The sequence below is a fragment of the Perognathus longimembris genome, chromosome 9 (assembly GCF_023159225.1).
Source record: "Perognathus longimembris pacificus isolate PPM17 chromosome 9, ASM2315922v1, whole genome shotgun sequence".
NCBI lineage: Eukaryota > Metazoa > Chordata > Mammalia > Rodentia > Heteromyidae > Perognathus > Perognathus longimembris.
Window position 1 is genome coordinate 66804390 of NC_063169.1, and position 25786 is coordinate 66830175.

The following is a 25786-nucleotide window of genomic DNA, read 5'->3' on the forward strand; positions in this document are numbered from 1 at the left end:
TAAGCTACCTAACTAATTATACCACTTGATTTCTGTCTATCTTTGCTTTCACATCTGTGAAATGGAAAGTAATTTCGAAACTGGTTCTGCTGTAGGTGTGACATGAGATCAGCCCGATTTCCCTGACTCCCTGGCTCCCTGGCAGGGGCACGGTTCCGTGCCAGCCCTCCCCTGCCGGCCTGACAGAATTCACCCGTCACGATGCCTCAGCGTGCTCTTCCCCATGACCACGAGCAGCCATGGGAGATCAGAGTTTGCCGTGTAGCGATTAAAGTTTAAATTGAAGTTACTACAGGCTAATGTCTGTACTCAACCCAGATTGCTCTGGGCTCCAGGCTCATGCAGAAGTGCATATGCGGCCTCGCTGGCAGCCCTCCCTCCGCCGGCCGTGGCCCCGTCTAATCCGTTCAAGTTTCTGCATCCTGGTTTGGGGCTCTGTCTAAGCAAGAGCATTTGTGCTGTGGTTTCAGGGTTTCCTATGAGGGAAGGGAGCGGGGTGTGCAAGTGTCAGGTCTTCACACCGCCTCACGAGGTGGCCTCGCTGGCTTCGTTCTGTAGACAAGAATGCGTGTACACGTTCACAGCGTGCCCAAGTGAGGTGCAGGTGGGTCTGCGGGACCCCAGGCTCCGCGCTGGCCCTGGCAGAGACGGGGCCCTCTCAGTGTGGCCGGGTGCTGGGCACCATGTGGCTGTGGTGTGTGCAGAAACCAGGGTGTCCGCCAGAACTGAGCCCCCCTGCCAGGTCCGGGTACTCCTGCAGCTCTGGAAGTTGTGCTCAGCTTTCCAGGCAACGGGCTTTCCTGACTATCCTCTGCCGGCTCTTGCCAGTGGGGTTCTCCCCACCATATGGGCCCCTCTCTAACCTGTGCTCCCCAATTTAAAGGGATACCTGGCCAGGCTCCACTTTGGTTAGCGGCTGGTCGGCTGCTGGGTGGCATTCGTTCTCTCTGTGAAGCCCCTCTTGCAGTGTGAGACGCAGTCGTCACGGCCCCAGCCCCGTGCCCCTTGACTCTGCCCACACCCACGCTGAGCTGCTCGTGTGTGCTGTGCTACACACCAACATAGGCGAGTCTTCTGGGCTTCTCCTCCCGAGCCCATCGGACTCCAGGTGTCTCCTTCTGTCATTAGGGTTGGGATCTGCCGGATACTGTAAAGAAACGGAAGTTCCTAAGAGGGGGCCCTTCGGCTTTTGAGAATGCTGACTATTGTGCTTTTTTGAACCACTGCAGTGCCTGGAAGCAGCGAGCCCTTCATGACTCAAGGACAGATGCCCAACAGCAGCATGCAGGACATGTACAACCAAAGTCCCTCCGGCGCCATGTCCAGCCTGGGCATGGGGCAGCGGCAGCAGTTTCCCTATGGAGCCGGGTATGACCGAAGGTGAGAGTTCACGGGGATGTGAGACAATTTGCCCTAAAGAGCCCTGCCCACAGCACCGGGGTTGGGGGGGGGAAGCCTAGAGCCGACACCAGTCGCCGGGCGGCTGCCTGCAGTGGAAAGCAGCTGCGGGGTCGAGAGCTGTGGTTCCAGGCAGCAGGGTGGCTGTAGGTGGTGGTTAGCACATGCTCAGACGCAGAAATTAAATGTTCAGGCAGGTCTGGTCGTGACATCTATCTTCTTAAAATCCAGAACCCTCCTATCTGTGCATCCCTCATAGCTGGGATTATAGGCATGGTGGTGTGCTAGCTTGTTGTTGAGATTGGGATCTCAAAAACTTTTTGCTTGGGCTAGACTTGAACTGTGATCCTTCTGATCTCCCATCTTCCAAGTAGATGGAATTACAGGTATATATATACCACCATGTTCCACCTGGACCTGGCTCTTGAAAACACAGAGCCTCTCTTGCGCTCAGTGTCCAATGCTCAGAGTGGATGATATTCTGATGATGATGTCACATTCTCATGGTGGTTAGGACTTTAGTCCAACTCCTACCCTGGTCAGAATGTGGCCAGTATCCACGTAAAATAACTGCCCTCATCAGTTAGCCATTTTGCAGCAACTAATGCATCAGGTCGGGATTTTGATTTGGTTTGCTTAGGTGTTAAGGATCTAGTAGAGGCAACTGATTTTTTGTTTGTTTCTAAGGAGATTTGAACAGATTGTGTTGCTTCTCCAGCCTAAATTCCATACGTGTCAATTGTATTTCTTTCTGTCAGCTCCCTTCTATAATGAGAATTGTGAGAAGCTAGGAAAAACTTTTCTTTTACACATCTGGTATTCTGAAAAGTTTTTTTTTTTCCATATTCTTTAAGATGAGGCTTCTATTTCATACAATTATTCTCTTCCTTAAACCAATTTATATCTGAAAATCCTAGATCTTTGACATTGTAAATATGCTGTATTGATGGCATTTCTTAATATGGTAACGGTGAGGATAGAAATGTATTTTTCATCTCCATGTCAAGACTTACTAGGACTATATTGATGTTACGTTTTATGCCACCTTTCAGGTCATAGAACTTGGAGTGTTTGTGTTTGTACAATTACTGGCTAACTCAGCATGGTTGAAAATGACTTTGAAATATACCTTTAAAACTTAAATATTTTGTATTTATGATGAGAATATGCAAAGTAGAAATACTCAGGTTCTAGAATTTGTGGAAAGACTGTTGTGAAGAGTCGGATGCTCCTTGCTCCGCTAGCTCCTCCCCTCACCAGCCGCGTTGTGGGGTGGGCTGAGATAAAGTTGGGTGGGGAGGCGGGTCATGGGGCTTCACCTCAAAGGCACGGGCCAGAAGCTTGGACAAGTGCTTACACGGTGCCTGCCGGTTCAACCGGTATTCCTCTGACACCTCTCACAGCAGCCAGAGCAGGAGTTTGGCCTGGATCCCGAAAAGGGCGTTCCCGCCCCTCGGTGGAGCCGCCGCGCGGGGAGTGAGTGCGGGGAGACAAAGCTGTGGGGACGTTTCCCCACCCGGGTCGTTGGCCTCTGCCCTCCTCTGATGCCCTTCGTAAATGAAGTTTTCTCTGAATGCCTTGTTCCAGGCATGAGCCTTACGGGCAGCAGTATCCAGGCCAAGGCCCTCCGACGGGACAGCCACCTTATGGAGGACACCAGCCGGGCCTGTACCCGCAGCAGCCGGTGAGTTGGCAGGTGGGCGTGGGTCTCCGTGCGGCTTCTGAAGCTTGCCAGCTTTACTGAACATGCAGCAGGAGGAGCTTAGCTAGAAAGTACTCCTGGGATTTGGAAGTGAGCACGTTGAAAGTAGCCCTCGATCCATAGCATTCCGGAATGAGCATACATGCTGGGTGAGTCAGCGAGCCCAAGGTAGGGGGACTGTGTTGTACACGTGTGTCTATTACATTTGGACACCCCTCCATACCCAGGAGCTCGGCCAGACATGTGCCAAACACGCCTGAAAGTGCTCTGAAAAATTATCCACAGATCGTGCGCTTGACCTTCCTCATCATTATTCTACAGTCGTATCGGCAGAGCTGTTTATACAGGATTCAGTTGCATGGCTTTAGATAGTCTACGGTACAGAAGAATTAAGCTGTATGTGTGGATGTACAGAGGTTTCGTGCCAAGACAGTGCCATTTAAGTATTAATTTTTTTGAAAGAGCAAATATATACCCTGAATTTTATTACCCAAACAATGGATCTGAAGCAGTTTTCAAGTAGAGTTAAAAACCTCAGCATCTCCGTGCCTCCCATCAGGAGACTCCCAGCCACCTGGTCGGCACTAGTCCCCAGAGGCCACCCAGGAGAGTGAGCAACAGGTGTCCTGCAAAATTCCTGCCGGGCTTTCCCTGAGGATCTGGCTTGGAACAGGTGGATGGGGGGGGGGGGGGCTGTGGGGTGGACCGCAAGCGACAGCAGGGGCTACAGCCAGTCCTGTGGCTTTTCTGTGAAAAAGATAAAAGAGGAGCCAGGTGTCAGTGGCTCACACCTGTAATCCCAGCTACTCAGGAGGCTGAGATCTGCGGATTGTGCTTTGAAGCCGACTCTTATCTCCAATTAACCAGCAAGGTGCGGGTTAGTAGTAGAACACCAGCCTTGTGTAAAAACCCAAGTAAGTAGTACCATTAAAAAGGGGTTTCCTGGGATTCTTTAGCCCAAGGACCTTTCAGAAGACCCTGGAGTCCTGAGGTGGTGCCCCTGGCTCCTGGGGTCCCCTTTGTGTACCCCGAGCCCGTACCGTGGTCAGCAGTGTTGCACTGCCAGAGCAAAGTCCCAAGCACGTGGCCTTGAGCGGCCCTCGGCGGAGTGTGGGGCATGGAACCGTGCGACACTGAAATGCAGCCCCCGTCTGCAGTTCTCAGCCACCTTTCCCAAGGTCATTAGAAGTGAGCATTGTACTAGGGAACGACTGTTCTGCCTCATTCGGCGTGTGCGTGCTTAGGCGTGTCAGAGCACCTCAGTATGGTCTGTGTTTGTGTGAGTTTCAGAACTACAAGCGCCACATGGACGGCATGTACGGGCCTCCAGCCAAGCGCCACGAGGGGGACATGTACAGCATGCAGTATGGCGGCCAGCAGCAGGAGCTGTACAACCAGTACGGGAGCTCCTACTCGGGCCCAGACCGGAGGCCCATCCAGGGGCAGTACCCGTACCCGTACAACAGAGAGAGGATGCAGGGCCCGGGCCAGATGCAGCCGCACGGCATCCCGCCCCAGATGATGGGCGGCCCCATGCAGTCGTCCTCCGGCGAGGGGCCGCAGCAGAATATGTGGGCAGCCCGCAACGACATGCCTTACCCCTACCAGAACAGGCAAGGCCCGGGCGGCCCTGCACAGGCCCCCCCTTACCCCGGCATGAACCGCACGGATGACATGATGGTCCCCGACCAGAGGATCAACCACGAGAGCCAGTGGCCTTCCCACGTCACTCAGCGCCAGCCTTACATGTCGCCTTCGGCCTCTGTGCAGCCCATCACTCGCCCACCCCAGTCCTCCTACCCGACGCCACCGTCACTGCCAAACCACATCTCCAGGGCGCCCAGCCCCGCCTCCTTCCAGCGCTCCCTGGAGAGCCGCATGTCTCCCAGCAAGTCCCCCTTCCTGCCCACCGTGAAGATGCAGAAGGTCATGCCCGCCGTCCCCACGCCCCAGGTGGCCGGGCCCCCAGCCCAGCCACCCCCCAGCCGCAGGGAGATCACCTTTCCTCCTGGCTCTGTGGAGGCCTCGCAGCCGGTCCTGAAGCAGAGGCGGAAGATCACCTCCAAAGACATCGGTAAGCGCCGTCGGGGCTTGTTCCAGAAACAGCTCCGCCGACAACCAAGCGTGTTCACTCGAGTTTTATGTACTTGTCATTGCTTTTCGTCTCAGTGGAATGAGGTGCTTTTGACTTCAACTTATCAGTATGTTTTTGTATCAGAGCAATAACTGGAAGCCACTAACCTGAATTAAGGGACAGTGCCAAAGAAGAGTTGAGTTGGAGTGATAGTTTTAGGTACAAGCATTGTTTATGAGAAACTAGAGCTCCAAGTGAGAGATTTAGAAATTCCCAGTGATTATGTGCTGTGTTTTACATTCTACCTAAGTTGCTACAGTACGTGCTTAATAAACTTGATCGGGGCCGTTACTACTCGGATATGGTAACAGCGTGCAGACAGCATGATGACAGGGTGCAGTAGACCCTGGCCCCAACGGGGACATAGGCAGAGCGGGTGCACTAGCACATCATCGTGCATCCGTGTACACGGACGGATGGACTGGGAGCACTAGCGCGTCGTCCATCCACATACACGGACGGACGGACTGGCTGCACTAGCGCGTCGTCCATCCACGTACACGGACGGACGGACTGGCTGCACTAGCGTGTTGTAGTCCGTCCACGCACGTGGGTGGGCTGTGGTGTGATCGTGGAGTTCTTGTGACCCACACGGCACTGCAGAGGCGACCCCGGCTCCTTCGCCCGAGCGCCGCGGCCGCCTGTCGGGCTGTCACGGGAGTGTCTGAGCTTGCGGCCGGCTCTTCTGCGTTTATTGCCAAATTGTTTCAACACAGCAAGGAAATGATCTTTTTAAATTTTTCACAAGAAAATCTGAATCATTTAAAATCATTTGTAGTGATTAGTAAGTTAAAGGTATGAAATTGATTATACTAAAGAGGCTTTTAGTCATTGGGTAGGGAAACAAGTACAGACGCTAAATAGCATCCTATATGGAGAAATAAATAAATGCAACAAACTTATGCATCTCTGTGCTTAAGTAAACATGTTCTTAACTTTCTAGTGTATACACTGTGTATTAGTGTTATCTTCAAACATCAGTAAATTTATACCCCTATTAAAGATGTTGACCTTGTTATAAACTTAGTAGGCCCCTGACATGTTTGAGAAACAGAATGCTTGCCGTGGTGCCGAGCCCAGCAGGCAGGCTGTCCCGCGGTGAGCGCCGGCCGGGCCTGCCGCCCGCTCCTTCCCGCTGATGCCGGCCCATCGTCCGTACACGTCTTCCAGCTTCCCGTCAAGTCTCTGTGTTTCCTTCACTCACGGGAATAGGGGACAGGAGGGCGTTTCCCTCTCCTTGGCTCAGACCAACCTGTGCAGTGCTAATCTGTCCACAGTGCCTCCTGAGGGCCGGCCACCTGCCTGGGACCACCCACTTTCTCTGGGGGGGTGTGCTGCTGGGGCAGTAAACTTTGCTTTTGCGTTCTGCATACTTGGCCGGCTTTCTGAAAATAGCACCCCGAGACACTTCTCAGTAGAGAGAGAATGCAGAGGACAGAGGCTACTTTGGGGTTGGCTTATTGAAAATTAGGGTGCATCCTTCCAGGTTATTTGGTGATCAAAGAAATCTTGACCGCACGCAGCCGCGTCGAGCACTACCTCTGGCTCAAGATTAACTAGCAAAGCAAAAAGGCCAAATCTGTATTTTCTAGCACCTCCACTGAAAAGCAGATTCCCATGTTTGACTCTACATATTTCCCACTCTACTTTTAGTCTTCTGTTACTTCCTGTTCTTCCACACGTGGAGTTAATATTACTGCTCGCCTTGTTCCTGTTTCTAGTGACTCCTGAGGCGTGGCGTGTCATGATGTCTCTTAAATCGGGTCTGTTAGCTGAAAGCACGTGGGCTTTGGACACCATCAATATCCTTCTGTACGATGACAGCACCGTGGCTACTTTCAATCTCTCCCAGGTGAGCCGGCGCAGTCCAGCCCATGACCTCCTAGGACTGGGAGGGAATTAGGTAGTGCACAGTGCTTGAGCGTGTGCTTGAGGTAATTGGCAGTAACTAGCTAACCTTTTTAATCATTGTAATTACTGTAAACCAACATGAATCAATATGTAGCTATCTGAGAATTTAGTCTGGGATATTTGTTTCAGTCTTTAGGGTGTGTATGTGTGTCTACATGAGAATGTGTTTGCCTTAATACAAAGTTAAATTTTTGTTTAGAGTGAATATCATGGAAATTATTCAAAACATAGTTCAAACTACAAGCAGTATGTAAAATACAGTTGCTTTCCAGGAGAACTTGGCACCTTTTAATTAACAAGAAATCATATACTTATGGGGACAGAAAGGGGTTCCTAGGGCCCCTCACCCTCCTGCTAAAAACAGACTCTGGGCCGGGCCTGTTTCCTGTCCCTCCAGTTTCTGCTTCTCTCTGGGCCATTTTGAAGCTTCTGTTTCAGTGAACTTGAAGCCTCCTGCAGGTAACCGCCAAATAATGGCTTAATAAGAAATGTATCCAAAAGTCCCCCAGGCTGTGGAGTAGAGGGAGTATCTAATAGGGATGTATACTCTGCCTTTTTTGACAAAAGCTAGCATGTCCAATTCCTTCTATTGAAGACAGACCAGAATCTTCCCAGTCCTTTGGCTCTCACTTAGGTCTTCAGTGCAGCCTAGAAATGTAATTTAATTTTCAGCTGATAGAAAGTATACTGACATGGTTGAAAACATTGTTGAGTAAGGCCCGTTTTAATTTTTTTAATTAAGTATTTAAAAATTTTAAATATTTTGCCTTCTCTTGAGTCACTTCGGTCCTTAAAGCAGGTGGAATGTTCCAGAATCTACATTTGCATACCCAGAATTGCTTTATTAACTTTCCCTGTGTCCCCAGGGGAAAAATACATTTAAATGGTGAGGGGAAAAAAATCATCCAAACTTCCACTTGGAAGATTGTTCCTTTGGGACCTTAAAAGCAAGCACTTTGTGCACTTTGGTACTCATGTACCTTTACACCTCGATTATTGTGCCAAAGCCCATTCAAGAATCCAGTGGTTGGTTCCCATTGCATCTGGAGGGAAAGACCTTCTTGTGACTCGCTGGCTGGCTGCCATGGCCCCTAAGGGTGGTGGGCTGGGGGTGGGGGAGTGGAGTTGTGAGCACACACTTGGGGAGACACAGACACGTGCTCGGCGGTTGCTCACACAGACAGGGCCTCCCCTCCTGGCTTTGGTCTTTCCACTAGAGCTGTGGGTGCCCGAATGTACAACTGTAGCCTGTGCAACATTCGAAGTCGTTTATCAGGGACTAAATTGATTTCGTTTCTAGGTTTCAATGTTTATGAGCTACTGCACTGCTGAAATTATCTTCTCCAAAATACATAGGAAACATAAATTAAGGCAACCTGTGGCACTTGAGGCGAGAGGAATAGTCCCTGTCCACCCCCAGTCCTCCCCCCACCCCCCACCCCCGCAGGCAAGTGTCAGACAAACGAGAGCAGAGAGCGGAGTCTTTGGATTCAAGTTTATAAAACCCGTGTTCCTACTCCACCGCCGGCTCTTCCTGCCCAGCAGCTGTGAGGGCGGCGGGTAGCAGGCCGCTCCCCTCAACAGAGCCGTGACAGGGAGGAGCTGGAGTGTGGGAGGCCACACAGGCGGCAAACACGATCCGGAAGGGAGTTCTCACAGGTGCACGGCACACCTGCCATGGCCCAGCCAGAGAGCAATCGAGTATGTGTGGGAGCTATTGCAGAAGGTTCCAGAAAGTCCCAGCTACGTGGGAACATCAGACATCAGGAAGATTTCGAGCTCGTGGCCAGCCTAGGGAAAAAGTTAATGAGCCCCATCACCACCCCCTGCTCAGGTGTGTTGGTTCTCCCCTGTCACCCCAGCTTCGTGGAAGGAGCAGGGACGGAGGAACCCAGTAAGAGCTGGGATTTGTGCCTCGAGTTACAGCCCTGCCCAGCGAGCACAAGGCCTGAGTCCACACCTCAAATCGCCAACCACATCCCATACCGTAGCGCTCAGGGATTAAACCCCTTGCAGCCAGAGCTGAGGTCATGACATTGTGCCTGTTCTTTCTCCTTCTCTTCCTCTTCCTCTCTAGTTGTCTGGATTTCTGGAACTTTTAGTAGAGTACTTCCGAAAGTGCCTGATTGACATTTTCGGGATTCTTACGGAGTACGAAGTGGGTGACCCCAGCCAGAAAGCACTTGATCACAGTTCAGGCGACAGAGATGACTCCTCCTCGGCGGACGATTCTGGAAAAGAGGAAGAAGACTCCGAGTGTCTGGAGGAGGAGGACGACGACGACGAGGAGGAGGACAACGAGGAGGAGGAGGAGGGGGAAAAGACAGAATCGGAGGCCAAGAGCAGCGGCGCCCCCGCCCCCCTGGACGCCGGCGCCGACCCCCGGGAGAGGCCCAAGCAGGCCAGTAAGTTCGACAAGCTGCCCATCAAGATTGTCAGGAAGAACAAGCTGTTCGTGCTGGACCGCTCGGCCCGGCTGGGCCGCGTGCAGGAGTTCAGCAGCGGGCTCCTGCACTGGCAGCTGGGCGGCGGCGACACCACGGAGCACATCCAGACGCACTTCGAGAGCAAGCTGGAGATCCCGCCGCGCCGGCGCCCGCCGCCCGGCCCCGCGGGGAGGAAGCCCGAGCCGGAGGGCGGCGGCGCGCCCGAGGAGCAGCCCGAGAAGAGCATCCTCGCCACCATCGACGACGTGCTGTCCGCCCGGCCGGGGGCTCTGCCCGAAGACTCCAACCCGGGGCCCCAAGCCGACAGCGGCAAGTTCCCCTTCGGCATCCAGCAGGCCAGAAGCCACCGGAACATCAAGCTGCTGGAGGACGAGCCGCGGAGCCGCGACGAGACGCCCCTGTGCACCACGGCGCACTGGCAGGACTCGCTGGCCCGGCGCTGCATCTGCGTCTCCAACATCGTGCGGAGCCTGTCCTTCGTGCCCGGCAACGACGCGGAGATGTCCAAACACCCCGGCCTGGTGCTGATCCTGGGGAAGCTGATTCTCCTCCACCACGAGCACCCGGAGAGGAAGCGAGCCCCGCAGACCTACGAGAAGGAGGAGGAGGAGGACAAAGGGGTGGCCTGCAGCAAGGACGAGTGGTGGTGGGACTGCCTGGAAGTCCTCCGGGACAACACGCTGGTCACGCTGGCCAACATCTCCGGGCAGCTGGACCTGTCTGCCTACACGGAGAGCATCTGCCTGCCCATCCTGGACGGCTTGCTGCACTGGATGGTATGCCCGTCCGCCGAGGCGCAAGACCCCTTCCCCACGGTGGGGCCCAACTCGGTCCTGTCGCCTCAGAGACTCGTGCTAGAGACCCTGTGCAAACTCAGCATCCAGGACAACAACGTGGACCTGATCCTGGCCACCCCTCCGTTCAGCCGGCAGGAGAAGTTCTACGCTACGTTAGTTAGGTACGTGGGGGATCGGAAAAACCCAGTGTGTCGAGAAATGTCCATGGCGCTCTTGTCGAACCTTGCCCAGGGGGACGCGCTGGCAGCCAGGGCCATCGCTGTGCAGAAGGGAAGCATCGGGAACTTGATCAGCTTCCTGGAGGACGGGGTCACCATGGCGCAGTACCAGCAGAGCCAGCACAACCTCATGCACATGCAGCCCCCGCCCCTGGAGCCCCCGAGCGTGGACATGATGTGCCGGGCGGCCAAGGCCCTGCTGGCCATGGCCAGGGTGGACGAGAACCGCTCCGAGTTCCTCTTGCACGAGGGTCGGTTGCTGGATATCTCGATATCGGCGGTCCTGAACTCTCTGGTGGCGTCGGTCATCTGTGATGTACTCTTTCAGATCGGGCAGTTATGACATACGTGAGAAGCAAGCATGTGTGCGTGAAGATTAGCGGGCCCGTGGCACTGGCTGTTTTCTGTTCTTGTTTATCCAGCGTAGGAAGAAGCAAAAGAGAATCTTTGCTCCTCTGCCCCATTCACTATTTTACCAATTGGGAATTAAAGAAATACTTAATTTGAACAGTTATCCAATGAATATTTGCTGTCTGTGTGTATAAGTACATCCTACTGGGGTTTTTTTAAAATTTCTTTTATTTTTTTTTAACCAAAGTTACTGTCTAGTGCATTCAAAGGTCGCCTTTTCGTTTTCACAGTTATTCCTTTTTAATGTTCCTTGCCATGTTGTATTGCATTTTGGTGGGGGTGGGGGCGAGCAAATTGACTTTAAAGAACAAAGTTCTGGCAAAAGATGCTGAGATGGGGAGAATTCACCACAGTGATAGAGACCGGTGAACAAGTGGTCGACTTCTGACGCACTTTATGCTTCAGAGAACGAAAAAAATAACCTGTATCCCATCACCCAAAGCTCTGTGCAGTGGAGATGCCTGGAGAGATAGGTGTAGGGGCTCCAGAGGCGTGGCCAGCAGTGCTCAGAGCTAGGAGCGGACCCCTCCCCCACCCCACCCCCCAGCGCCAGGACCCCCGCCGCCCGGCCTCACGCCACAGTTCTCCACAATTCCTTTCAGCATTTTTTAAATATTTTTTTTTACTGCCTATGGGCTGTGATGTATATAGAAGTTGTACATTAAACATACCCTCATTTTTTTTTTCTTTTTTTTTTTTTTTTTTTTTGTTTTTAGTACAAAGGTTTTAGTTTCTTTTTCATGATGTGGTAACTACGAAGTGATGGTAGACTTAAATAATTTTTTATTTTTATTTTATATATTTTTTCATTAGGGCCATATCTCAGAAAAAAAAGAAACAAAAAATACAAAAAACATAAACACAAAAAAAAACACAAAAAAGAGGGTAATGTACAAGTTTCTGTATGTATAAAGTCATGCTCCGTTTCGGGAGGTTGCTGATCACAATTTGCTTCATGAATCACGGTGTGGAAATGGTTGCATATGGATTGATTTAGAAAATGGTTACCAGTACAGGAAAAAAAAAAAGAAAGAAAGAAAAAAAAAACTTCAACTAAAAGGAAGAAACACAACTTCAAAGATTTTTCAGTGACAAAAACCCACATTTGTATTTCAAGATAATGTAGTTTAAAAAAAAAAGAAAAAGAAAAAAACTTGATGTAAATTCCTCCTTTCCTCTGGCTTAATGAATATCATTTATTCAGTATAAAATCTTTATATGTTCCACATGTTAAGAATAAATGTACATTAAATCTTGTTAAGCACTGTGATGGGTGTTCTTGAATACTGTTGTAGTTTCCTTGACGTGGTTTCCTAGTCATGGAGTTACGTGCAGGAAAACGGGGCGACTGTGTCCCCCTTGTTCACATCCCTGCAGCCAGAAGGGGCCTTTCGGGGTTACCTACCAGTGGGCATCAATAGTTTGATTTTCTCAAATTATCTAGCAAATTAGTCTTCCTTTGAAGCAATTAACTCGAACGACATTGAGGCGTGTCAGTCTCGGTGTAGACGAGGTGACAGCCAGCTCCCCGGCCCGGGCGAGCCCGCGGAGCCCACTGGTCCCGCCTCTCACTAACTCCACCGACGTTGAACACGACTCAGTCTCTCCCGTGTTCCTCTGTGTGCCTCAGAGCTGTTCTGGATTTAGTTTATTCCACCATGTATAATATTTATATTGTGAAATGTTAAGCAAAGAGAAGAGACTATGTTCTATTGTATGTGGTGTACATAGTGAAAAGTGATTCTTTCTATTTCAGGGCATATGATTATTCTCATAGTTCTTCCTACCTGGTGCACAGGAGCTTTTTATATTTGTCACTTCTGGTTTAAACAGTCATTGACTGTTACTGTAAAACAATCGATTGCCGTGCGACTTCTGCGTAAGATGCTGTTCGTGACCCCTTCCTTCTTTCTTGGCTCTACCTCTCTCCCCACTCCTCCAATCACAGTGCAGGCCCCGAGTGCAGAGTCCTAGTTCACACCGCTCACACTTCAGCCCGCCGCACACAGCTCTGATCCGCGACAGACCACTCTCCGGAGTCAGCAGGGGAAAAAAAAATACATCTTTTTTCCTGCAAACACTCTGATCTGTCAACTTGTGCATCCCCCAGTCTTACATAACCATGCCGCCAAATAGATGTGGAATTAAACACACATTTACAATTTAAATACATCTGCTTGCTAAGAACAGATTTTAATTTTCCAAGCTTAAAATATAGAGATTTGTAAGAGGGAATTCAATATTATTCTAATTTCTCTCTTACAGAATATGAATAAAAGGTGTATGCAAACTCAAGTTATCTAATATCCCAATTCTTTTGTCACGTACAAGGGTACAGTCACACTGAGACACCATGGTGCTGCCTCGAGCGCTGGGCTGCCGTGGCGCGCGGCCCTGGGCTCCGGGCACAGCCGCGTCCTTGCTCCGCGCGCCCCGCAGCCCAGACGCACCGAGCCCGGAAGCGCGTGCATGCGGCCTGCTCCAGACATCTTGCCTATAAACTGAGTTATTGCTTTGTCCTTTAAAAAAAAATTAGTTGTTTTTTTTTCCCATGAGGCGTTTCAGAAATTTACAGGATGCCCATATTTTAAAATGTGTACCAAAAAAAAAAAGATAAAAATAAAGGTGCGAAGAAAGTTTAGTATTTTGGAATGGTGCTCTCAAGTTGAATCTGTTGGTATTTGAGTGCGTTTTTTGAATGTCACAGATGAGATACATTATTGGGGTAGCATCTGCTCAAAAGGCAGCTCGCTATTGGAGTGTTTTGATTGAGAAGGGTTTGTCATGTCCTGGCAGAGAGTGACTTTAGGAGGGACAGGGGACTGGTGTGAGCACTTTTCCCTGCCTCTCCAAGTGACAGACACCGTGGCTCCCAGATCCACCCAGTTCTGACCCGCTGGGGACACTCTGTCTCCTACCAACCCCGCCTGTGCTCACATAAAGAGCTCCCCATTTGCCTCCAATGTGGACAGCCCAGCCCGGTGTCTGGAGCTACCCTGAGCCCCCAGGTACCCAGTAGACGGACGGGGCCGTTCGAGACCCGTGAGACCATCTGGTATGCGACACACACCTGTGCCCTCCTGTCCGCTCCTCAGCTGCACGTAGCATCTGCCTGGAGAGCCCAAGAATGCTTCACATAGCCAAGCGGCCTCGGCAGACAACGCTCCTTCACCCCTCTGTAACATGCACACCGCCAGTCAGGTTCCATTTCACAATGAGCCAAGCCGCGCAGTCTTCTGGAACCCAGAGTTCCACATGAATCACCTTGGTACTTAAAATAGGGAAGCTGAGGCAGAGTTGGGGTAGACAAGATGACGTGTCAAAAGTATGAAGCGTTCATCTCCCCAGATCTTAAGGTTTCACCCCAACTATTTGTAAAATTCAGATTGCCCCACAAACAACCCGTACACTCAATCTGTAGTCCATGTTCTCCTTATCGAAGCCTGAAGGGCCCTGGTGTTTCCTGATGGACTGAGCCAGGTTTGTCTGTCCCTTTCTGGTCCTATAAATAGGCTGGGTAGCTTTCAGAAGTACCAGCTAGACAAAGATCATGCCTGATGTCTAAATGTCCACGTTTCTTACTCCTCACCCCCACCCCTCCCCGTTAAAGACAGGTTTTGGCCATGTAAGCCCAGGCTGGCCTCAAACTCAAGATTCTCCTGCCTCAGCCTCCTGAGTGTTGGTGCTATAGTATACACCATTGTGCCCAGCTTGCGTATATTTCTTAAATCGAAAGTGAGGTGATGTTGAGAAGAGATGGTATGGAATCTCTTGCTGTCTGTGAACTTGAACCAGGTACTTAAATTCTCTGGCCCTGTTTCCTTAGCTCTAATGTGATTCATAACACCGTCCAGAAAAAATACCTGAAGCAAAATAGGGCTGGGGCATGGCTCAAGTGGTAGACTGTTATCTAGAAAGCACAGGGCCCTGACTTCAAGTTCCCCATACTGCCAACATAAAACAAGGCCTAGGAGACAGTACACGGCACTTTCCACGAGCTGTCAGAGGTGGCTTGTTCTCGGCTTTCTGGTAGAAGCCTGTGGCTTGCTGTGTTTAGAGCTGAGAGTGGCACCTCACCATTTCTCAGTTGAATGTCTGTGAGTTTCAGACATCCAGAGGTGAGAGTCGGTCCCCACTTTTGTGTGCAGGTAGACGAATCCCTCCCCCTAACGGCACCCTAATGCCTTTCAGAATAGGGCAGTGTCCCCAGAGACGAGGGTACCCCTCCCCACCCCCACCCCCCGTTCCGCACAGCTCAGGGCCGGCCCTGGCTCTAGAGGAGGCTCCGAGCTTCCGTGCCCGGGGACTGTCAGGCGGATGAACGGAGCTTGAGTGTGAACGAGGAATCGGGAAGCCGAAGCACGGATGCTGCCGCTTGAAGCGACGCCGGAGGCCGCCGGCGAGGAGCGCAGCGCTGGCAGCTGGCAGCTGGCAGTGCTTGCTGGTAAGTGGCGATGCGTTGGAATCCGGTAGCGTTCTGCCCTGGGAGGAAGCGGTGGCCTGTTGGGGTGTTTTCTCTGACCCGGCTCAGATGCTTATTTCTTTCTCTCTTATTACCCTCCGTATCGTCCTCTCCCCTAACCCTCGGCCTGCAGGTATGTTAGGGTGAGACGTAGGGGTGACTCCGGCCTGGCGTGCACGCGACCTACGTGGTAATGTGACCGCTATCCTTCCCTGGGAGCTAGCGTACATAGACCACGGAGTAGGCTTCTGAGAGCGAACTAACTTTATTGAGAGAAGGACAAGGGGAGATGATCCCGAAGGAAGGGGGTTGGCCAGGATTCCGATAGGCTAAGAGGCTGTCACCTGAGTCCCAAGGGGCTGGTGACTTGACCTCCAAGGGGCTACGTCACTCTGAGCGCGCCGAACCAGGGCGGGGCTGGTAGGCGCCAGGCTGGCTGCCAGCTAAGTCGGGGGTCTATTTGCCCAACCGGTTTCTCCGGATTCCAAGGTAGAGAGGATGGAAGGGCCGCATTCCCCAGTTGGGGGAGGTGCCTCAAGCCCCTTCCATCAAGGCGAGAAAGATGGACCCCAACAGTGGCCTAGCTCTTGGTCCTCTGTGGAAGTCCCGGTGTGGAGCCTTAACCTCCGCACCCCCCAACCGAGACCACAGCAAGACTCCAGGTAGCCCGCAAGCTAGACCTGCAGCCAAAGCCAAGGAAGGTTTTCAGCTTTGCCGAAACTCCCTCCAGAAGCCACGGTGTGCGGTGGCCCCCGGCGGGGGGGGGGGCGGTCTTGTTACTTGAGCAGAGACCGAGGTCTTTTCCATACTTAGACTAGAACCCAGGGCCCCATGCCTGTTGGGAATGAGCTACACCACAGCGCGCCGGCTCACCTCACTTTCTATCTGTGCCTTGATGAAAATGGCATTTACACTGAAGATCGGGAAAACAATGCTCCGCCCTGCCCGGGGTCTCCATTGCTGCCATCGCATAATTCACAAGAGCCTCATCTGAGTTGCACGTTTAGAAAGAAATGCGATGGTCCCTTCCCCAGCGGGAGCAGCCTGGTGTAGAACCCACCCTGCCCAGCCGGTAGCAGCTCCAGCCCGGGTCTCTACAGGATGCAGACCTTCCTTCCACCAAGCGCCAAGACCCTGGGCCCATCAAAGCTGTGAGCTCAGCAGGGCTTTCATAGGAACAGTCTTTATTGGGAATTGAAACTTCTTGGCAGGCACCTGTCATCCTAGCTACTCAAAAGACTAAGATGTGAAGATGGCCGTTTAAAGGAAGACAAACTAGCAAAAAGCCTGATGTGGAGATGTGGCTCAGTAGTAGAGAGCCAGCCTTGTGAAAAAGCCAAGCAAGAATGTAAGAGAATACAAGGCCCCGAATTCAAGCCCCAGCGCATGTGCGTGTGCACACACACACACACACACAGAATTTAAATTTCTTCAAGTGCTTTTGGCCATACTCTGTGATGAATTAGAATTTAGCATGAGGCAACCCCTCGCTGCCTTCTAATCTTGAAGTCGGTGGTCGTTGGGGAACGGCCCGCACTAAGGACACGCCTGGCGTTCTGGACTGTGCTGGTTAGGACGAGACTGCCGACGAGTCCGCCTAATAAATGAGCCCTAGCCCCCGGCTGGACAGCGCTTAGGGCTCCGATTCCAGGTACTCTTCTTTCCTATCTAGTTTTTTCATTCAAGTCCTTTGGGACTTGGCAGCAGGCAGGGGACAGGACATCTTGCTTGGTGGCTCTCGGTGGCTTAGGTTGTCACTGCTCTTGGCTTCAAGATGCCGTTTCCGTGTGAGAGGTTGTTCGTGCCCGTGATCGGGAGCGACGTGGTGTATTTTGCGCTTTGAAGAGGAATACGCTTAGTTAGCACAGTGAAATAAAATGACCCCCAAGTGCAGTGCTGTGCTGTTGGTTGCAGAGTTCGTCACCACGTGGCGGGGGCATGCTCGGTGCTCCTCTTGGCCGTGCCGGCCGAGGGGAGGCGGAGGCCGTGGCCACGGAGCCTCTGATTGGTTGGGAAGAGCGTCGTCACGGGCTCGGTCCACGTTCACCGCGGCTGGGCTGCTGCGGGGTGGGAGGGAGACTGGCAAGGTCAGGACACGGAGCGGCTTGTGCCCACTGGTGAACGCTTGGCGCCCGTGGGCCGGCTTTCACAAGATTAAATTGCCCTCGTTTGGAAGTGGGGAGTACCTGAGCAGTGAGATCTTGATAGAGACTGCCGTCTCTCCCCTCCCACCCGGGGTCTGTCTCGGCAGGCGCTGTGGATGGTGAGGTCTGTGGACCGCGAGCACGTGCACGTGCATGGGGCTGGGGAACCGAACGTCTTTCTGGGAGCACGCTGCCCCCCGCCTGGCCTGCCTCCCTTCTGGCACGAGAGAGGGCACGCTCTGTTTCCTGTTTTCCCTAAGATGCATCTGAAGCCAGGTTCTGGGGGAGCCCCACGTGGGATCTCTCAAGGCTTTAGGGGACCCCATGTGGAGATCCCAGGGCTTTGGGGAGCCCTGTGGGGATCTCAGGGCTTTGGGGAGCCCTGTGTGGAGATCTCAGGGCTTTGGGGAGCCCTGTGTGGGAATCTTAGGACTTTGGGGAGCCCCACATGGGATCTCGGGACTTTCTGGAGCCCCATGTGGGGATCTCAGGGCTTTGGGGAGCTCTGTGGGGATCTCAGCGCTTTCTGGAGCCCCGTGCGGGGTCTCCGGGCTCTGGTTCTCCATGTCCACCATGGTCGTCTTGCTCAGATGGTCAGCCCCGCAGGGCTACAGGAAGCAGGGCCTGGCTGGGCCTCCCAGGAGGGCGGGAGTTTTATTTTGTTCCCCCACAATGCAGACAAGGGATCTCAGTTCTGAGATTCACACACACACACACGCACACACGCACACACACACACACCCTTTTGCCGTGTCCCTCCGGCACACCAACTGGCTCCTCGTGGACCTTGCCTAAACCATGCCACTTCTCTCTCCTGAAAGCAGGCGCTGGGCGCCGTTCCGTGGAGCCCACGGGGGCCACGTGTCAGCTGGCTCCACGAACGACAGCAGAGACATACCCCGGTCCAGGGGAAGGTGGCAGGAGGCAGTGGGGGGGGAGGAAGAGCTAAGAACAGGGGGGAGATCGCTCCTGCCAGAAGGGACTTAGGGGAGACCCTGGACCTTGTACCTAAAAGGAGTTGGGGAGTTCATGCGGCGGGCTGGAAGCGCAGGGAGCCAGCGCTGTGCTGGCGGTCAGCACTGGAGCAAAGGCCGGGGTGCAGTGCCAAGCAGGGGTGCAGGGGCGGAGCAGGGGTGGGGGGCTACCGAGGGAGGCAGGCCTGGAGGTGAGGGGCCACCAGCAATGACGGGGAGAGGAAGCCTGCCCCCCCCCCGGCGGCTAACACCCGGAATCCTAGCTCCGCAGGAGGCTGAGATCACGCTTTGAAGTCAGCATGGCCGACAAATGGAGAGACGTTTACCTCGAGTCAACTAGCAAAAAGCCAGAAGCAGGGCTGCGGCTTACATGGTAGAGCACCAGCCTTCAGTGACAAGGGTAAGGAGCAGCACCCCAGTTCTGAGTTCAAGCCCCAGTACCAGCGCAAGAACAGAGGAGGAGTTGAGGTTGGGTGGGGGGAGCCTAGCATGAACCCTGTATTAGAACAGCAGTCCAGTCACTGGGGGAGGGGAGGGGAGGGGAGGGGAGGGGGGCACAGGGGCCTGAGGCCCAGGGTCAGCACCTGTCCAGGTGTCCCCATGGCCCTGGGGGAGTTGAGACGAGGGACGGTGGGGCACCACCGGCCTGGAGGGGGGACGGGCAGCACTCCTGGGGGGGGGGGAGACCTGTCACAAGGGCAACAGGAAGCGATGCAGAGCCCGCAGGATCTGGCCCACGGGCGACTCGGTGGCGGTCACCGAGAAAGAGGGCCACACAGCACGACACGCATAGATCTGGGGGACTGCAGTCCCCTGGGGAGCAAGGCGATGGAGGGCGAGGCCACGGGGGAGGCAGAGGAGCGGGGAGAGCTGGGGAGAAGGCGTGGAACACCCCCGGTGACCTGTGCCCCCTCCACTGTCAGCTGGGACCCCATGTTGAACGTCAGGCTCACAGGAGACCCGCCAGGCCCTGGTCAGCATGCAAGGGACAACCCACACCCAAGTACCCACGCCCAACCACCCACGCCCGACCAGCCACGCCCAAGCACCCACACCCGAGCACCCACGCCCAACCAGCCACGCCTGAGCACCCACGCCCGACCACCACGCCCGTCACCCACGCCCCACCACCCACGCCCCCACCACCCACGCCCGACCAGCCCCGCCCCCACCACCCCCACCACCCAGCACCCACGCCCGCCCGTCACCCACGCCCCACCACCCACGCCCGGCGATGGAAGCAGACCTTGCCACCCGGAACCCTCTGGACGGGGGTGCATGGCCAGCGCCTTGGACTCCCAAGTTCCGGATAAATCCTCCGTGGAAGGACATGCAGCGGCGGCCAGCCCTCCACCGCGAGCAGCCCCGTCCGATCGCCCTAGAGCCCCAGGTGAGCCCAGGGCGGGACAGCGTCGTCTGTCCCCTGGGACCGTGGCAGACGCCCTGTCAGCCCTGAATTTCTCTCCACTCCACCAGGGTCTCCAGACCAGCTTTCCTGAGCTTCCAGAATATTCCATGGTGCCCAGGCTCCCTATTCAGGCACACTAGGGAGGGGGCTGGGGATTGGGCTGCGGACAGGGCCCGGTGCGGCCCCGGGAGGTCCAGGTGGTGTCCTGTCCCCTGCCCTGTGTGCTCCTGGGGCCAGGACGTCAGCAGGTCCAAGGCCTTGTGTCCCTGGGGGCCCGTGGCCCAGGCCGAGGACATGGCAGTGACCTAGAGCCGTGGGGCTTAGGGGCGTCTCCCCTCGAAAGGCCTGGGAGTGAGGAACTCGAGTGGGAAGCCGAAGCCGAGGGGCGCGGCTTCGGCGGCGGCGGCGGGGACATGTGGCCTGCGCCTCCAATGCAGCGCGGCCTCCACACCCCGCTGGAAGGCAGCCCGGGCCCGGCCACCAGCGCCCTGGTGCCCGCCGGCGCTCCCGCCCCCCAGGCCCGGCGGGCACGTTGTTCTGGGGCTGATCAGCCCTCCAGAGGGCAGTCAAGTCAGGGCAACACCCCTAGAACACACAGCCGGGGATCACGACAGCTCCCTCCCTGGACGCCCCCCCCCCCCCGCCTCCGCCCCACCTCGGAAGCGGCCTCCCGCCTGTCCGCAGCCCTGGCCCACCCTGCTGTCGCTGACCTTGAAAGCTCCTTGAGGGCAGGCCTGGGCTCTGCGCGGCTCCCGCTTCCCCTGACCCCGGGACCTGCCCGGGGGTGGGGGGGCTTCCCAATCATCATGGCCCACCCAGGAAAGGGGGGGCGTGCTCCCCGCTTGCCTGGGGTATGCACTTTCCGCTCGAGTGACAAACCGTCCGAGGGGATCAGCCTGAAGAGGAGAGGTGGGGGGGCTCCCGGCCTCGGGGGGGGGGTGTTCCCGGGGTTCCGCGGCTGAGGCTCCGAGGCGGGCAGCGGGGCGTGGAGGGAGAGCCCGGTGGGTGAAGATGCTCGGGCCAGGGCCATTGCATAGCAGCCTGAGCGGGGTCCCCAACCCTCCACGGGCGCTCCCCCCGCGCCCACTGGGTCCCAGACACAAGGGCCCCACTGCCTCCCGTGCCGGGCTAGAAACCGAGCCCCCGCAGGGGCCTTTCCCCTCCAAACCGTGGGCCTGCGTGTCCCCTGACTGTGGTGTCCGTGGGTCAGGGTGAATCTGACACTCGCACAGAGGCCTTGGTTCCCTCCCTCCCCTCCTCTCCCCCTCCCTCCCCCCCCCCCTCACCCTGGCTCGCTCCCTCCTCTCCTCCCTCCCTGCCTCCCCCAGCTACCTGGCAGTTTGCACGTGGTGCCCTGCCCTCGCCAGGCAGGCGTCCGAGAGCCACGCCGCAGCCTTTTCCGCTTCGTTGTTTTCCACAGCGGGTCTGGGGCTTCTCCCCAGGAACAGCCTCAGATCTCACCTGTGCCTCCCAAGAACCGGAAGGGCAGGGGTACACCACAACACCGGCTGATCTGTTGGAATAGGTTCTCGCTAAGGTTTTGCTGAGGCTGGCCTCGAACCACAGTCCTCCTGACCTCCAGCTCCCGAGTTGCCGCCTCTCACATTCACGCCTGCTGATTCGGCAGCTCTGAATCAGATGCTCCCCCCCCCCCCCCCCCCCCGCTACACACACACCCCGCTTGCTCACTGTCCCTGCTCTCCTTGTCCCCACGAGAAGCAGAGCAGGAAGGCCTCCCTCCTACTTGCAGTACCTGGCTGAAAGCTGTGGGGAGCCAGCGGGAAACACAGCTCGACACAGGGATGGGAGACAGGAAAGCCATCGTGACGGTGCAAAGGCAAACCCCACAGTCCCCGGGACAAGCAACTCGTGCCTGTAATTCTGGCATCCAGAAAAATGTCTGTGTTAATGAAGTGTTCCATTTTATAAGCAAACTTTAAAATTTATTATAACATGAGCCCCTCTGTATCATGAATTTTTCTAAAATTTGAGCCTTAGTGGCTGCCTAGGGCTTCATTTATTTCAACCAGACCTCAACTATTGGACTTTTATGTCTTTTTCACATTTTCCCTACCATACACAAATACTACAATGAACGTCCTAAGAGATAAATCTTTGTGACTATCCGCAATTAATTCATTAACATAAAGCCTTAGGAGCACACACAACCTATCAAATGGAATGAGGGCTTCTTAAATATATTTGGACCCATGGCCAAGTTACACTCTTGGGAATTCCATGTCATTGAAAATCTCAATAGAAGTATAAAAGCATCGCGCAGGGTGTAGCGAGTGAACACACATGCCGTGTTGGTAATCAACACTGGCCGTCCTGGGCTACATAGCAAGACCCTGTCAGAGAGAGAGAGAGAGAGAGAGAGAGAGAGAGAGAGAGAGAGAGAGAGAGAGAGTGCCCAGCCCCTACTGAACATCTTCCCAAAAATTAGACGGCAATTTATTTTCATTTCTTTGTGAAAAAACAAAAGCATTCAAACAAACTTGAACTCTTTGGCATGGACTTAACTCCTCTACATTTCATCTTTTGGAAACTTTCTAGTGTCTTTTGTTGATTTTTCCACCAGAACATAAATCTTTTGTGTTTTGTTTTTTGGGGTTTTGTTTTGTTTTGTTTTTTTTGGCCAGTCCTGGGGCTTGAACTCAGGGCCTGAGCACTGTCCCTGGCTTCTTTTTGCTCAAGGCTAGCACTCTGCCACTTGATCCACAGCGCCCCTTCTGGCCTTTTTCTGTATATGTGGTGCTGAGGAATCGAACCCAGGGCCTCATGTGTACGAAGCAAGCTCTCTTGCCACTAGGCCACATTCCCAGCCCCTAGAACACAGATCTTTTTTAAAAGCAAATTTTGTTTTCATTCCATTCAATTAAAAAAAAAATCCTCAGTCACATTTACTTTTTCTCTCTCTTTTCACTCCCTGTTTCGTGCATTGCATCCCAGCCTCTATCTGCAAAGTGGAACCTTGGACCAAATGACCTCCTGACAGCAAAGGTCGCGTCAGACATCTCCCGGGCTCTGTTGCGGGTCAAGGTAAAGGTGGTGGGGGGGGGGCCTGAGGAAGAGGCCTGCGAATGCAAGGGGTCTGTGGCCCCTCCCCAAACCTTCTGGACTGTGCAGCGGTCAACCGTACCCCATCTCTCTCCCCCTCTCCCTCTCCCCCTTCTCTTACACACACACACGTGTGTGCGTGTGTGCGCACGCACATGGGGGATGGAGCTACAAGCAGATCTTCACACTAGCCAGGCCCTCCGTGAGGAGGGGGCATCCGTTGTGATCTGGCTTTTCGCTGACACCTTCCTGTAGCAGATGTGAGCTGTGGTTGGACGGCGGGGGGCGGGGGCGGGATTGTCTGTGTCCCCCCCATACCAGCGGCCCTGGGTGACAGCATGCCACTCCCCACGTCCTGCGCGGCCTGGAAAGCCGCACGCGGAGGCCGGGTGCTGGGAGCCACGGGCTCCGCGGAGGGCATTTCTCCTGGCGGCTCTCCGTGGGCTTCTGGGAGGAGAGGGCGGGAGGCGGCAGGCCCGCGTCCTTTCCAGCCCCCCTCCTGCCCATCCGGAGCTGGGCCCGAGAGGCCTCAAACACAGAAAGGGGTGCGGGCAGGACCGTGCCGGGTATGGAGAGATGTTGCCTTCTGAAAATCTGCCTCGCACCTACCTGGTATCTTCGGGAAGTTTCCGAATGCCTCCCACTCTGTGGAGTCCAGGTCCCTGCCCCCCAGCCAGCCCTGTACATGTCTCGGTCCCTGTCCCAGCCCTTTCCACTCAGTGACCCATTGGCCGCCCGGCCCTTTGGTCTCCATGGCAACAGGCATCTCTAATGGATGTCCCTTCCTCCGAGGTCATGGCCGCTGCCTCCTCCTCGCCTGCCCTCCAGCCTCCTCCTCCCCGAATCCCCACTCGCCTGCTTTCTGCTCCGTTTCAGGAATCTCAGAGCTGCTTTGCCCGGCATCCGGGCCTTCTCTGACAGCTGAATTTTCACAATGAAGTGCTGACATTCTGTTTCCGGGGTGGGGTACACAGCCACCTGGCCCACGATGACCCTGCTCTGGGGGGCGAGGGGGGCAGCTGAGGGGGTTGGAGCTGTGGGGTCAGCTGGACCAGCCACTCACGGGCTGAGCTCTGTCAGTAATGGCTGAGATCCTAGCGCGAGTAGCCCTGGAAACAGCTGGACCCCAGCGCCCCTCCCCAGGAGCCCTGGAAACAGCTGGACCCCAGCGCCCCTCCCCAGGAGCCCTGGAAACAGCTGGACCCCAGCGCCCCTCCCCAGGAGCCCTAGAAACAGCTGGACCCCAGCGCCCCTCCCCAAGGAGCCCTTGGGCTGGTGGCACATAACACGCAAGATGCAGTCGGGTTTGAGTCTCACCTAAACAATGATTGTGTGTGTGTGGATTCATTGTTTATGTGAAACTCCAACTGGACTGGCATCCTGTGTGCACCGATGATATGGTTTATCTGGCCGCAATGCTTAGATACTTGATATTTTTGTTGATAATTGTCATTAACAGACAGGCAGAGCATACACCCAAGGCGTGTGGTGGACTGCACCTTGCACCAAACTGTCGCCATCTAACTCTCTAAAAAGAGTTCGTGCTTGTGCACTGACTATACAACCAAGCTTAACCTATTTTGCTTAGACATTTAAAAGTTCCCTTTAAAAATTAAGATGTGGAATAAATAGTATGTGAACACTCTCACTTCTGTTATGAGGATTAAAAGTGGGGCTGGGAGCGGAGGGCTCACATCTGTAATCCTAGCTACTCAGGAGGCTGAGATCTGAGGATCATGGTTCAAAGCCAGCCAGGGCAGGAAAGTGCATGAGAAGCCAGACATGGAGCTGTGGTTCAAGTGAGAAAGATCTCAGAGAGAGCACCCAGGCCCTGAGTCCAAGCCCCAGGACTGGGACAAAGAAAGAAAGAAAAGTAATCAAGAGAAAAGGAAAGGAAAAGAAAAGCAGAACACTTCAGCCGGACGTGTCTGCCGGTGTGTAGCTCTGAGGCCGGCCATTGGTGGGCAGAGCTGAACGCAGCTGGAGGTCATGTTGCCCTCGAGTCTACTTCCTGTGTGAGGACACCGCCATGAGCCACTGCGGCCCTGGTCCTGGCCACCGCCCCGGCCTCGGGGGCCCACGCCAGCCCCCACCTTGTCCAGGGCCCTGGCAGTGCCCACCCGGCCCACGCCTGGACGGCCACCATCCCGGGAAGTTGGCCGAGACCTGTTTGGGTTTGTTTTCCCCCCTCCACCTCACAAGAAAACTTTCCACTTGAAATTAACGACGTGTCCACCGCCAATATTTGCGGTTACCACCTGCACTGTAAATCTCCCTCGGAGACGGGTAAGAGCCGCATACATAATGAAACATCAACATGAAACTTGATTTAAAGTGCCTTTTCATTAATATAACAAATGAAGTGTACCCAAATTTGAAAGTATATTCCTGTGGGCCTAATTAAAACACTGAACGAAATACATGTACATGTATATTTTAAATGAAGACATTCAGTAGCTAGAATTAGCTACCGAAGTTAATTCAAATTGAAAAGTACATTAGGAGTGCATTGTTATTATTAATACAGCCATTCACTTCCTCTGGGGTCTCCCCAATAGGTGCACCTGATTTACAGCCGGCAGCGTCGGGCTTTGCGTTAGAAATATGGGCGGCGGGCCTGGGGTCCGCACGCCTTTGGGGCCGAGTGGGGCCGGGGCTGGGGCTGGCGGGGATCAGAGCTGAGCCGCGGTCCCGGGGAGGAAGGGCCGAGGGAAGGGGAG

At 54.4% G+C, this 25786-nt stretch overlaps 1 protein-coding gene across 5 annotated transcripts in view; it reads left to right on the forward strand.

Annotated features, from left to right (window-relative positions):
• The window catches only part of Arid1b (AT-rich interaction domain 1B), a 309189-nt gene extending 296910 nt beyond the window's left edge, over nt 1-12279 (forward strand). For all 5 annotated transcript variants that reach the window (XM_048354354.1, XM_048354355.1, XM_048354357.1 and 2 more), the window contains 5 exons: nt 1230-1380; nt 2986-3082; nt 4391-5174; nt 6956-7086; nt 9223-12279. In XM_048354354.1, coding sequence (XP_048210311.1) covers nt 1230-1380; nt 2986-3082; nt 4391-5174; nt 6956-7086; nt 9223-10950 — 2891 coding nt within the window. In that variant the 3' untranslated portion in view covers nt 10951-12279. The remainder of the gene's footprint in view (nt 1-1229; nt 1381-2985; nt 3083-4390; nt 5175-6955; nt 7087-9222) is intronic.
• The last annotated feature ends 13507 nt before the right edge of the window (nt 12280-25786 follow it).